The 14,784-nt window shown below is 43.3% G+C and overlaps 2 protein-coding genes across 4 annotated transcripts; both read left to right on the forward strand.

Moving 5' to 3' along the window:
* Positions 1-5,252: 5,252 nt before the first annotated feature.
* lipt1 (lipoyltransferase 1) lies at positions 5,253-11,956 on the forward strand. Of its 3 annotated transcripts, XM_068033360.1 has the most exons (4): positions 5,253-5,375; positions 5,474-5,941; positions 11,175-11,249; positions 11,938-11,956. In XM_068033360.1, exons 2-4 carry the CDS (start codon positions 5,481-5,483, stop codon positions 11,945-11,947), a joined length of 546 nt encoding a protein of 181 aa, XP_067889461.1. In that variant the 5' UTR covers positions 5,253-5,375; positions 5,474-5,480; the 3' UTR covers positions 11,948-11,956. The 3 variants fall into 3 exon arrangements, with proteins under 3 accessions (XP_067889461.1, XP_067889460.1, XP_067889459.1); XM_068033359.1 differs by lacking the exons at positions 11,175-11,249; positions 11,938-11,956 and having other exon boundaries at positions 5,460-7,457; XM_068033358.1 differs by lacking the exons at positions 11,175-11,249; positions 11,938-11,956 and having other exon boundaries at positions 5,474-7,455.
* An 87-nt stretch (positions 11,957-12,043) lies between these two features.
* On the forward strand, positions 12,044-12,667 carry LOC137371565 (BTB/POZ domain-containing protein KCTD21-like). The gene has a single exon (XM_068034403.1). It carries the CDS (start codon positions 12,044-12,046, stop codon positions 12,665-12,667), a length of 624 nt encoding a protein of 207 aa, XP_067890504.1.
* Positions 12,668-14,784: the final 2,117 nt, after the last annotated feature.

Below are 14,784 nucleotides of genomic sequence, written 5' to 3' on the forward strand. Positions count from 1 at the left end.
TCCTGAGACTGTATCCCCGTGTTCTAGATTCCCTGACCAGTGGGAACAATCGCTCAGCTTCTACCCTACCAAGCCCTTTAAGAATCTTGTATGTCTCAATTAGATCGCCTGTCATTCTTCTAAACGCCAGAGAATATCGGCTCAATTTGCTCAGCCTCTCATCATAGGTCAACCCCCTCATCACACGGACCAATTTAGTAAATCTTTGCTGCACCGCCTCTAGTGCAAGTATATAATTTCTTAAATGTGGAGATCAAAACTGCACACAATATTCCAGGTGCAGTCTCACTAAAGCCCGGTACAACTTTAGTAAGACTTCTTTATTCCTGTACTCCAATTCCCTTACAATAAAGGCCAACATGCCATTTGCCTTCCTAATAGCCTGCTGCACCTGCATGTTAACTTTGTGTGTTCCTTGTACGAGTACACCCAAGTGTCTCTGAACACTTATCAGTTTCACACCTTTTAAAAAATATTCTGCTTTTCTATTGTTATGACCAAAGTGAACAACTTCACACTTCCCTACATTATATTCTATTTGCCATCTTGTTGCCCACTCACTTAACCCGTCTATATCTCTTTGCAGCCTCTTTATGTCCTCCCCGCAGCTTACCTTTCCACTGAGCTTTGTATCATCTGCAATCGTAGATACATTACTCTCTGTCTCTTCATCCAAGTCATTAATATAGAGTGTAAATAGCTGAGGCCCCGGCACTGATCCTTGCTGCACCCCACTATTTGCTGCCTGCCAACTTAAAAATGCCCCATTTATGCTCACTCCCTACTTCCTGTCTGTTAATCAATCCTTTATCCATGCTAATATATTACCCCAACACCATGAGCCCTTATCTTGCCTATTAATCTTTTATGTGGCACCTTATCAAAAGCCTTTTGAAAATCCAGTTATACTACATCTACTAGTTCCCCTTTACCTACCCTACTAGTTACATCCTCAAAAAACTCTAATAAATTTGTCAAACAGGATCTCCCTTTAGTAAAACCATGCTAACTTGTTCTAAACATACTATGCTTTTCCAAGTGCAATGTTAAGACTTCCTTTATAATAGTTTCCAGCATCTTTCCACCGACTGATGTTAGGTGAACTGGCCTGTTGTTCCCTATTTTCTCTCTACCTCCTTTCTTGAAAAGGGTGTAACATTTGCCAACTTCCAATCTGATGGGACCATTCCTGAATCTAAGGAATTCTGGAAAATCATCTTACATCTGCAATCATAGTATGTTTCAGTCAGCTATCATTGGTCAACTCTGATGCAAATATTTTTCCTGAAACAGTAGGTCAGGAAGGGGGCAAGCTAACCACTAAGTAAATTAAAAAGAAAAAAAACTACAAATACTGGAAGTCATTGTCATTTCAGACATGTAGGGCTAGATTTTACCTCAAGTAGATGGAAGCAGGCCACCGACGTAAAGGTTGGTGGCAAACCTGCTTCCGCCCAGTCCAGGAATCCGTTCTGCATTTTATGGGTCCCCAGGCTTTAATTGTTCCAAGGTGGGACTTCCACCTGCTTGAGGGAGGACGTCCCGCCTCATTGAGCTGCCAGCCAATCATCGGGCCAGCAGCTCTTAGTCCCAGCAGCGCCACCAGAAGTGGTGGTCACTCCTGGGACTGCAGCCCAACCGAGGACATGGAACCAGGACTGCGGAGAAGTTAGGGTTGCCTTGCCGGGGAAACTGGTCATGCCCCGGCGAGGCAAGGGTGGTCGTTTGGGGGGAAGAGGGCACCCTGTGCCCAATTGTCAGGCACCCCCCCCCCCCACCACGGTGCACTGAGAGGCCGCCAAGTATCACTAGGCGGCCTTTCACGTCTCCTGGACACCGACTTGCTACGGGTAAAATACCCATGGAGGTGGGCAAAGGCCCTTAAGTGGCCGTTAAGTGGCCACTTAAGGACCTTGATTGGCCTGGGGTGGGCAGCCCGTTTATCGCCACCCAACCCCCCTAGCCCCGCGCCCACGTAAACTGGGGCGGAGGCGGGAGCGGGCCGGAAAGGCCTCCCGGAGTCTCTTGCTCAATTTTACACTACCCCTTCACCACCATCCGGCTCGTCGGGTGGTGTAAAATTTCAGCAGAACTAGGTATCTCTTTCCTTTTTCTAACTTTTCCAGTTGTACCATTGCAATATTAGAAATGCTGGGTCGCCACCATTTTGGGGCTTAACAGACATTTCCAGCAATCATATGGGCATGTGGAGCAAGCCCCCACTTCCCACTTAGAATAGGGAGGGGCTTTATTATATTAGGCTAATGACATATAGACACCATTATGATGTCTCTCACATATGGCTACAGCATTTCTATAGGATGCGCATTTGTATTTGATCAGCACTGAGGAACAAATGGAAGGTTTAAAGGGTCAGAAAGAAATATAATTGAGCGGTTTTGAGACCAGTGCAGACCCATTTATTCAAAATGTTGTTGTTTCCCCACCCCTTCCCTTCCCTTTTTGGTCATCTCCTGGTTATTGTGAGTTTTTGTGCCAATGGCTTTGAATTTTTTTTTGGCTCCAGTGCTGTTACTTGCATGAGTAAGTTTTCTAATGGGAATCCCTCCATCTGAGGTTTTTATAATAGAAGAGGTGCCAGGAGACTGGTTCGCACAAGAGGTATTCTAGACCACCCATTAGTATCCATACACTTACATCTGCAATCAAAGGTGACTGGACCTTTTCTTAATAGATGATTAGTGCATATGGTAGTTCCAAATGTCAAGCTAGGTTATGACACCAGGCTCGATAGCACAGATACATGCCTGAAGAACTGTTCTACTAGTTTGTTTTTCAGAACCATTCATCACAGCATGTCATGTTATTGCATGAAAGAAGGCATGTCAAGGTGATCATCAGCCAGCACAGCTAGTTTGGCTGCATCTGCCAAGATGCACCAATCATATTTTCAAGCATCATCACACTTATTTGATAATGGCTGTAAGGAGGTGGTTTTCAATGGTCTGGTTAACAGAGCTGTGCTACTCTGCTGTAAACACACCTATTTACTAACATCCACCATTGGGTTGGCACAGCCAGTGACAGTTGCCACCTTGAACCTACCTGCAGCTTACTCTTTGGGTGTCACTTCTATCCCCTCTCCTTGAGCTTTGAGCTGCTAGTTGGTAGTAATGCCTTTTCACCCTTTCTAGAATATTTTAGAATGTTTTTCCAACCATTGTGACACTTTCGTTTAATTGTTCCAATTATTTAAAATCTTACAGTTTTCCACTCCCACCTCTAGTTTGGAACCTACCCCTACTGAGGGCCACACCTGGATCCATTAATAATTATTACAAATATGCTGACCCAGGAAATTTGAATGCTATTAGCTCTTTATTGTTCAGACAGGACTAGCACCAGGTTTTTAGGATTTAGACATGATACATCAGTAAATAAAACTCACCCCCAATAATTGTACAGTAAATAGATTTTTTTTAGATTTAGAGATACAGCACTGAAACAGGCCCTTCGGCCCACCGAGTCTGTGCCAACCATTAACCACCCATTTATACTAATCCTACACTAATCCCATATTCCTACCACATCCTCACCTGTCCCTATATTCCCCTACCACCTACCTATACTAGGGGCAATTTATAATGGCCAATTTGCCTATCAACCTGCAAGTCTTTTGGCTGTGGGAGGAAACCGGAGCACCCGGAGGAAACCCACGCAGACACAGGGAGAACTTGCAAACTCCACAGAATTGAACCCGGGTCACTGGAGCTGTGAGGCTGCGGTGCTAACCACTGCGCCACTGTGCCGCCCATAACATTTGTGAAAACCAAAACAGAACTTGTTATAAATGGAAACTTGGTATCACTTCAACTTCAAGAGACAAAATCTACCAATATGGAATGATACAGTTCCATTAACATCACATAAAATAAAAGAATGGATACCTTAGGATGATTTTGAAACTTTAAGCTTATTTTGAATTCAAGCAAATGGTTTGTATGGGCCCCTTGATCATATTACCAAAATGTCATTCTTCAATATAGGGGAAAGATAAAATATGGTATATTTCTAGCTTGTTAATGTACTAGTTTGCTGTATTTATGTATATTGAAATGAAACAATATCTAATAACAAACAAACAAAGAACAGTACAGCACAGGAACAGGCCATTCAGCCCTCCAAGCCTGCGCCAATCTTGATGCCTGCCTAAACTAACACCTTCTGCACTTCCGGGGCCCATATCCCTCTATTCCCTTCCTATTCATATATTTGTCAAGATGTCTCTTAAACGTCGCTATCGTATCTGCTTCCACCACCTCCCCTGGCAGCAAGTTCCAGGCACTTACCACCCTCTGTGTAAAAAATTTGCCTCGCACATCCCCTCTAAACTTTGCCCCTCGCACCTTAAACATATGTCCCCTAGTAACTGACTTTTCCACCCTGGGAAAAAGCTTCTGACCATCCACTCTGTCCATGCCGCTCATAACTTTGTAAACCTCTATCATGTTGCCCCTCCACCTCCATCGTTCCAGTGAAAACAATCCGAGTTTTTCCAACCTCTCCTCATAGTTTATGCCCTCCAGACCAAGCAACATCCTGGTAAACCTCCTCTGTACCCTCTCGAAAGCCTCCACGTCCTTCTGGTAGTGTGGCGACCAGAATTGCACGCAATATTCTAAGTGTGGCCTAACTAAGGTTCTGTACAGCTGCAACATGACTTGCCAATTTTTATACTCTATGCCCTGACCGATGAAGGCAAGCATGCCGTATGCCTTCTTGACTATCGTATCCACCTGCGTTGTCACTTTTAGTGACCTGTGGACCTGTACGCCCAGATCTCTCTGCCTGTCAATACCCCTAAGGGTTCTGCCATTTACTGTATACCTCCCACCTGCATTAGACCTTCCAAAATGCATTACCTCACATTTGTCCCTATTAAACTCCATCTGCCATTTCTCTGCCCAAGTCTCCAACCGATCTATATCCTGCTGTATCCTCTGACAATCCTCAGCATTATCCGCAACTCCACCAACCTTTGGTACATTATCTGAAGTCACTGTTGTAATGTAGGAATTATAACGAACAACTTTTATCTCATTTACCCTGTTTTTCCCTCTATCTCCTTCCCCCGCCTTCACGTTGTCTCTTCAGAGTCCAGCAGACTATTGGATTTGCCAATGGTTCTCTCCCAGTCATGGAAGTGGGACCATCCCAGAATCCAGTTGGAGCGTGCAAGCCCTCTATTAAACCTACAGGAACCTTGTTGAGCGGCACCTCCGTGTTGTAGATGGCGCTGTGAGGGAGAGGCAGGGAAAATATCCACCCGATGTTACCCAGAAGTTCCTCTCCCATTGCAATGACAAACAGTGCATGAGGGTTTGGGCCGAAGGGAGGTAGCTTAAAGTGATCAGGTGAGTCAATGCTTCGGACATTCAGATTGCAGGAGCGAGTGCTCCCTATCGTCACTCATGCATTACATTTAGTTTTATCGTTAGTTTGTATTTTGCAGCGACGCGATGCCCTTACTGAATGGTGGATTCCGGGCAGTGTGGAGAGCGCTTTCCCCTGCTCGCTACACCACTCTGGCCGCTTTGGATGAGCCCCGGGGCGGCGGTGCCCTGCTCCTGCAGTCCGTGTCCACTGATGTTTACGAGAACCTAGCGCTGGAGGACTGGTTACATGAGTACGTGCAGCGCCAGGACCGGGAGGTGCTTCTGCTGTGGAGGAATTGCCCAGCTGTGGTGATCGGTCGCCACCAGAACCCCTGGCAGGAATGCAACCTGAAACTCATGAGGGACCAAGGAGTCCAACTGAGCCGGAGGAGGAGCGGGGGAGGCACCGTGTACCATGACCTGGGCAACATCAACCTGACCTTCTTCACCTCCAAGAAGAGGTACGACAGACGTGGCAACTTGGAGCTGGTTATCTCTGCCCTGAAGAAGATCCGACCCCACCTGGATATCTTGGCCACAGACAGGTACGACCTGCTGCTCAACGGTGTCTTTAAGATCTCAGGCACTGCCTCCAAGATTGGGAGGACCTCTGCTTACCACCATTGCACCTTGCTTTGCAACTCAGACAGGTCTCTGTTGTCCTCTGTGCTCCACTCTCCACACCAAGGTCTAAAAAGCAACGCTACCCCTAGTATACCTGCCACTGTGAAAAACCTCTGTGAAGAGGATCCCACTCTCACTTGTGACATATTGATGGATGCCATTGCAGCGGAGTATGCAAGGTGCCACAGTCTCCAAAGCCAACCCAGACTCATAGACCCTAAATACAATTTGATGTTACCAGGAATTGACAAATTTACCCAGGAACTTAAAAGCTGGGACTGGATCTATGGAAGAACGCCCAAGTTCAGTATCAGCCACTCTTTCTCCGTGGACCATAATTTATCCGGGGCAGAAGTTAAATTGAACATGTGCATCAATCGTGGCACAATTGAAAGCTGCAATATTGAAGTGTTTACTGATAGGCTACCATCTGCAATGTGTGACCAATTAGCTTCAGACCTTATTGGCAACAGGTTTTGCCCGACTGAAACAATGGTTTTGGCAAATGCCCATTTAAGGGTTTGTCCCCAGGACAATGAGCTGCATAACAAATGGAATGCTCTTTGTGAGCAAGTTAAGGGAATTATGTAATTTTTAGTTCCTGTTGATTTTTTTATGTCAATGCACCCTGACAAACTTGAATTTAGTGCTGCTGAACCTACCAACTGGTAGCTTGAATCAAGCCAAAATACATCTAGTTTTGTTTTGTGCAACTTTTATTCAAAGATGAGTTTTATAAAAACTTTTTTCTTATAACCTACTGTGCCACATTCATAAAAACTGCAAAAAAGGCCCAGGCAGCATGAAGTAGTTATTTTCTATAGGGAATATGGAAATATAAAGGGTCTGTATGGGGATGGGCTTGATTCAAAATAATGTAATTGTTATCCATTAGGAATATTTGAAGTCATCAGTTATATACTCAAATATTTGTGTAAAAATATAGTGTGCAAGTGTAATTTATTTTTATTGTAGTTTCTGGAAAGTGGTTCAAGAAGGCAGCTCACCACCACCTTCTCAAGGATAATTAAGGATGCACAATAAATGCCAGTGACACTCTCATCCCATGAACACGTGGTGGGGGTCAATGTGTATTGTACCCCTGTAGAGGTAGAGTGTCTAATTTTAAATTAAAAACAGAAAATACTGAAGTAACACTGACCCACTTACTACATATTTCCAGCAGCATTGTCTTTTTCTATTAACGATTGCCATCATCTGTATTTGTTAAAATCTTACTGTTGGCTTTGGATTGTTTTATGCCACGGTAATGATTAAAGACTGAGAAATTAGATCTGAAAGCAGCTGTATTATTTCTAAAGCATTATACAGAACAGAGGAAAGGCAGTTGGTGCTGAGTAGGAGGCTGATAAAGGAAAATAGAGTAGTTAACGGAGTGGAAAGCAATTTTTGGGGAAAAACTGCAGTTAAAAGATTCAAAACAGAGCTTGGGTATTCTGTAGCGAGTGACTCATCTCCCGACTCCCCAAAGCCTTCACACCATCTACAAGGCACAAGTCAGGAGTGTGATGGAATATCCTCCACTTGCCTGGATGAGTGCAGTTCTTACAACACTCTAAGCTCGACACCAACCAGGAAAAAATAACCTGCACGATGGACAACCCTCCACCACCTTAAATGTTCACTCCCTCCACCACTGGTGCATTGTGGCTGCAGTGTGTACCATCTATAAGATGCACTGCAGCAATTCACCAAGGTTTCTTCGACAGCATTTTCCAGACCCGTGACCTTTACCACCAAGAAGAACAAGGGTAGCAGCGCACGGGAACACCACCATCTTCAAGTTTCCCTGCAAGTCACACACCATCCTGATTTCACAGAATCACAGAAATGTTACAGTGCAGAAAGAGGCCAGTCGGCCCATCATGTCCACACTGGCTCTCTGAAAGAGCAATTCCCTCAGTTCCATTCCCCCGCCTTCTCCCCGTAACCCTGCACGTTCTTCCTCATATAACAATCTAATTCCCTTTTCAATGCTTCAATTGAACCTGCCTCCACCACTCTCTCAGGCAGCACATTCCAAATCTTAACCATTTGCTGCGTGAAAAAGTTTTTCCTCATGTCATTTTTGCTTCTCTTACCAAGTACTTTAAATTTGTGCCCTCTCGTTCTCGATCCTTTCACGATTGGGAACAGTTTCTCTCTATCTACTCTGTCCAGACCTCTCATGATTTTGAATATCTCTATCAAATCACCTCTCCGCCTTCTCCAAGGAAAACTGTCCTAATTTCTCCAATCTATCTTCATAACTGGAGTTCCTCATCCCTGGAACCATTCTCGTGAATCTTTTCTGTACTCTCTCCAATGCCCTCACATCTTTCCTAAAGTGCGGCGCCCAGAATTGGACGCAATACTCCAGCTGAGGCCGAGCTAGTGTCTCGTACAAGAAGTTCAACACAACCTCCTTGCTCTTGTACTCTATGCCCCTATTAATAAAGCCTAGGAAACTGTATGCTTTATTAACCGGTCTCTCAACCTGTCCTGCTACCTTCAATGACTTATGCATATATACACCCAGGTTCCTCTGCTCCTGCACCCCCTTTGGTATTGTACCCTTTGTTCCATATTGTCTCTCCATGTTCTTCCTACCAAAATGAATCACTTCACATTTCTCTGCATTGAACTTCATCTGCCACAGTCCACCAACTTGTCTATGTCCTTTTGAAGTTCTACACTATCCTCCTCACAGTTCACAATCCTTCCAAGTTTCGTATCATCTGCAAACTTTGAAATTGTACACCAAGGTCTATGTCATCAATCTTCTTCTTTGGCCTCCTTATCTCGAGAGACAATGGGTAAGCGCCTGGAGGTGGTCAGTGGTGTGTGGAGCAGCGCCTGGAGTGGCTATAAAGGCCAATTCTAGAGTGACAGGCTCTTCCACAGGTGCTGCAGAAAAATGTGTTTGTCGGGGCTGTTACACAGTTGGCTCTCCCCTTGCGCCTCTCTTTTTTCCTGCCAACTACTAAATCTCTTCGACTCGCCACACTTTAGCCCCGCCTTTATGGCTGCCCGCCAGCTCTGGCGAACGCTGGCAACTGACTCCCACGACTTGTGATCAATGTCACAGGATTTCATGTCGCGTTTGCAGGCGTCTTTAAAGCGGAGACATGGACGGCCGGTGGGTCTGATACCAGTGGCGAGCTCGCTGTACAATGTGTATTTGGGGATCCTGCCATCTTCCATGCGGCTCACATGGCTAAGCCATCTCAAGCGCCGCTTGAGATCAATATATATCAGGAAAAGCAAGGGTCCCAATGCTGACCCCTGAGGAACTGCACTACAAACCTTCCTCCAACCCGTAAAAACATCCATTAACCACTACTCTTTGTTTCCTAGAAATATATTGCCGCTCCTTCACTATCACTGAGTCAAAATCCTGAAACTCCCTCCCTAACAGCACTATGGGAATACTCTCACCACCCGGACTGCAGCAATTCAAGAAGGCGGCTCACCACCACCGTCTCCAGGGGAATTAGGGATGGGCAATAAATGCTGGCTTAGCCAACGATGCCCGTATCCTGTGAATGACTAAGAAAAAACATGTGACAAAATTCCTGTACAACAGGTTTGTTTTCAAATGATACAGGCCGAAATGCATTCTGGGGGTAATAAAACCACATTTCCCAGAATGCTATGTGCTGTACAACCTTTTAGATTTGAAGGTAAGGAACATCTGCAGTACACATTATCTGTTTTCTACTCATTTTCCATAAAACTTGGAATTATATTGAACTAACTGGGTGATCTTGTTACAATGAGATGACAGAGAGAAGATAAACATTGGAATAATATTTAAGGAAGAGAATACAAGGTTTAAACAGGTCTGTAGATCTCAACTATTTTGAAGTGTTTTTGTGTTCTGGGGTGTGACTGTTTGCTTTTGTTCGTGCCTTATAAGGTAGGGACAGCTGTTAAATGCAGATTATTCTGAAGTTTTCATAGCGATAAAAGGTATAGTTGAAGAATTTTCCAAGTACATGGTTTTGAAGATGCAGTTAGTACCTTTTTTAGGCCTTTCATAGGCTTTTAATGAAATCCATTAAAGTACATTGCCATGGTTTTAGATGTTGAACTCAATGGGTTTTTTTTTTAGGAATAACGAGTTTGAAAACTAAAACACCAGTTTGTTTATATAACTTTTATATTTTTTTTAGAGATACAGCACCAAAACAGGCCCTTCGGCCCACCGAGTCTGTGCCGACCATCAACCACCCATTGATACTAATCCTACACTAATCCCATATTCCAACCACATCCCCACCTGTCCCTATATTCCCCTACCACCTACCTATACTAAGGACAATTTATAATTGCCAATTTATCTATCAACCTGCAAGTCTTTGGCTGTGGGAGGAAACCGGAGCACCCGGTGAAAACCCACGCAGACACAGGGAGAACTTGCAAACTCTACACAGGCAGTACCCAGAATTGAACCCGGGTCGCTGGAACTGTGAGGCTACGGTGCTAACCACTGCGCCACTGTGCCGCCCATCTCAATTCTATATATGCTGTGATTGTTTACATAGTATTGTCTTGACCCGTGCTCTGATTTTCTTTTGCTGTCCAACGATAGCTGTAGGCTGACACTTTGTATTTCAGTCTAGTTACATGGCCGCATATAGAAAATTCTGTACGTAAATGCCCTCTCGCTACTCCGTGGTGCTTTTCCTCAGTTTTGTAAATCATTCAGGCCAGATCCGTTGTGGCAGGAAATAAGATGGTACAGAATGGCTGTCTGTATTTATTCCACACACTGTTTAAAAATCATTAGCAAAGTAGTTTTGTGTCAATTTCACAAAGCAAAATGCCACCAGAATGAGATACATGGTTATGGAACTAGATTTTAGTGGGATTTAGAAAGCCAAGATACAGCTATGAGAAACTAAAAGTGCTGGAGCTGCTGACTGACCTACCATTTCAGCATTGATACAGTACAACCAAAGACATTTTTAAAAGTACACACAGGAATTGATATATTTTTGAAATGCGACCAGTGCATCCCTTTTAAAATTGAACTCAAATTTGTGGAAACAATAATAATGTTATAAATATGTTTAGCAATCAGTTTCTTTTGACATCCAAAGTAAATTGGGATCTATAATTTCAAATTGTTATGTCTTATTTTGTTTTTAGTGATGCAACAATACTTCACATCTCTAAGAGCTTCGAAATTTCCTGTGTGGTGTTTGTCACTTTAAAGTTAACCAGGTGTGTTTGACTGGCCAATTTTAAGATCTCTCTGTGGGTCACTGAGTATATCCATGTGAGTAGCTAAGACATTCAGACCAGGAAGGCCCTGGGGATTGTCCTGTTTCATACTATGTTAACTATTCTCAGCTAGGATAGTGGTACGAGTACGACAATTTGCCTCAGTGCTTCTTGGTTAGGGATAGGAAAATTATTCGGGTTTCTACTCCTAGTCGCCATCTGGAAAATAGTGCTACAAGTTCAGATGTGGTGGATGTTGATGAAAACTAGATTAGGTTCAGTAATTCTCAATCCAGTTCTAGCGAGAAGGGCCCACACCACAAAACTGTTCCGAACTTCTCTTAAATTCCATAGGAGGAAAGGTGTCTGAAATGGGAAATAAGATGTCTTGCTGCCTTAGTAGTGGGTGTGCAACTGAGGTTGAGTCTGACCACTTTGTAGAGTATAACTGAGGAAACTGTAATCTGCACCTAATCATGCTATATTATAGCAGGGAGTGCTTGATGGCTAACACTAACTAACATTCCTTTTTAAAAAAGAGAATGATCAGAAGTTGCCTCTGTATGATTCAAGACTATTGGTGCCAGGATGGAACAGCCTGGGATCTAGCTATAAAGGCAGATAAGTTTTTTTTTAAACTTCATTTTTTTTCCCGGATCCCATATTATGCTTTTTATTTTACTTACAGAGATTGTTAAGTTAAAGACTTCAACATGTCTGAACCAATAACGCTGAATGTAGGGGGAAGGTTATACACCACTTCCCTGATGACTTTAACTCACTATCCAGAATCGATGATTGGCTCAATGTTTAGTGGAACATTGTCTACCAGCAAGGATCTGCAAGGAAACTACTTCATAGACCGAGATGGAGAAATGTTTCGATACATCCTGAATTTCCTTCGAACATCACACTTGGACCTTCCAAATGATTTCCAAGAGCTGGATCTTCTGAGCAGAGAGGCTGATTTTTACCAGATCCAACCTCTGCTGGAGGCTTTGCAAAAGATCAAGTCCCCGGTTACTAAAATAAAAAAGAATGTAATGCTTAACATCATTCACGACTCGCAATTTCTTAATGTGGGCTCCGGTAGCATAAAAGTTGTTAATATCCGAGCATTTTCCACCTCGTGTGCCTTACTGAAGCTCCTGAATTCCAAATTCTACTATGGAGACAAGGTGTTTGCAGGTTCCAACCTGGAGAATCTGAAATTTATTTCACTAGAGTGGTTTGAAAGTAACACAAGTGGAATGCAAAGTTGGAAAAGCCTCCATGTTTCACCATCTCATCAGCAAATCAAAAATCTGGAAATGTTTGTTCAACAAGTCATAAAAATAGCAGTCGATGGTGGATTCCTTCTTCATTCCATTCCTTCTGTTTTATCCAACCCAGTGATCCTGAATTTCACTCTGTACTGATAACACTGCAAGCCAACTGACGGGTTCCCAATCTTTCGGGTTTAAAAAAAAAAGCCTCTCCCTTCTGCTTGTTTCTTATATAGAACTGAAGTTATTACCAGCTATGTACTTCGTAATAAAACTCCTGGTGTATAATGTGCAGTATCATGAATGTTATTTCTTTTACTGGTACAGTTGAATTTTGCTGTTAAAACTGATGTTGCTAGATTCACTTGTTGTACAGTTATTTAGAACAAAACAGTGTAAGTATGCTCATACATTTCTGAGAGTTACTGATCACTGCACAGTCTCAGTTCATCTAGACCAGATGTCCTTGGCTGTAGATGAATTACTGATTACTTGGTGACTGCTTTGTCTAGCAGCCATCTCTTGAACTCATTTATACACTTAGCTGCATGGCCTTTTGTGGCAGCTTAATCCATATGTTCTTTGTATGAAATAGGTCTGTTTTTTTTTGTCTAATTATGCCTCCGTGAAGTGCCTTGGGATGTTTCCTATATTAAAGGCTATTTATAAATGCAAGTTGTTGTTGTTCGTATGACTTTCCACAATGATGTACATTCACTGTTGATTTCTCTGGTTACACAAAACGAGGTTTATAGAGAGTTAAATAAAAATGGAGACAACATTGGTCCTAAGTTGTAATATTTTTACCAGTTGAGGTTTGGAAAGAAATATATCAAAGCACTTCATATAATATAAATTACTGTTTTGCTATGGAATGTATGTTATGCAGGCAAATGAGGCGTGAGCCATTTTGCACACAGCAAGATTCCACAAATGTTTATCAGCAAATAGTTTTCTTTGGCAATAACTAAGAATAAAATTTAGTTAAATCTTACTGACAATATGTGCAAAACACAACACTTAAAGATACATAAGGCATAATAATATAGTGGTTATGAAATGGACCAGCAATGCTGTAGTTGAGAGTTCAAATCCCACCTTGGTAAATTCCTGCTGCAATTAAAAACAGGCGATCAACACTGTGGGGAAACCAGCCCACTGCCTCACACCTCAAAATCGAAGCTACCTCTTTCCCCACATAAATATAACTTCCTCAGCGTTGTATTCATGGTTTTAGCTATCCGACTAAATTATCCTCCCAAATAATTAAAAATATTCCTTTAAAACATACCACACAGATCAATGGTTATGTACACCATGTGGCTTAGTACTGAACCATACAGATTCTGTGACAAGTTAGCTGATCTTAGCCAGGGCAGCAGTGCCTATAGGCTGAAGGATTCAGGTGGAGGTGGGGAGCGTATTAAACCTGCATCGGCCAGGACTCAGTTAGTAGCACTCTTGTCTCTGAGCCACTCCAGGGACCTGAGCACCAAAGTCAAGGTTGACTCTCCAGTACAGTACTGAGGAAGTGCTACACTGTCAGAGGTGCTGTCTTTCAGATATGCCATTACACTGAGGCCCTATCTGCCAGGTGAACATGGAAGATCCCATGCTACTATTTTAAAGTTATCCCTGGTGCCCTGACCAATAATTATCCCTCAGTCTACATCACAAACAGATTATCTGGTTGTCACATTGCTGTTTGTGCGAGTGCTGTGTGCAAATTGGCTGCTGTGTTTCCTACACTTCAAAAGTACTTCATTGGCTTTTTAACAGCCTAGGATACATTTAGATTAGATTAGAGATACAGCACTGAAACAGGCCCTTCGGCCCACCGAGTCTGTGCCGACCATCAACCACCCATTTATACTAATCCTACACTAATCCCATATTCCTACCAAACATCCCCACCTGTCCCTATATTTCCCTACCACCTACCTATACTAGTGACAATTTATAATGGCCAATTTACCTACCAACCTGCAAGTCTTTTGGCTTGTGGGAAGAAACCGGAGCACCCGGAGAAAACCCACGCAGACACAGGGAGAACTTGCAAACTCCACACAGGCAGTACCCAGAATCGAACCCGGGTCCCTGGAGCTGTGAGGCTTTACAGTGCTTTGGGACATCCTGTGGTTATGAAAGGTGCTATATAAATGCAAGCCTTTCTTTATTCGCCTTCAATGACTCCTGCTGGAAAGGAGTATAAATGTCAGGTGGGGTTTATCTGCATTGCCCTCTTTTCCCCAGCCTATTCTGTCTAATGG

This window comes from Heterodontus francisci, chromosome 6 (assembly GCF_036365525.1).
Source record: "Heterodontus francisci isolate sHetFra1 chromosome 6, sHetFra1.hap1, whole genome shotgun sequence".
Taxonomy (NCBI): domain Eukaryota; kingdom Metazoa; phylum Chordata; class Chondrichthyes; order Heterodontiformes; family Heterodontidae; genus Heterodontus; species Heterodontus francisci.

What these genes read in the sequence shown, in the direction of transcription:
- lipt1 (XM_068033359.1), top strand. Translation starts at nt 5,481, where the DNA reads ATGCCCTTACTGAATGGTGGATTCCGGGCAGTGTGGAGAGCGCTTTCC.
- LOC137371565 (XM_068034403.1), top strand. Translation starts at nt 12,044, where the DNA reads ATGATTGGCTCAATGTTTAGTGGAACATTGTCTACCAGCAAGGATCTG.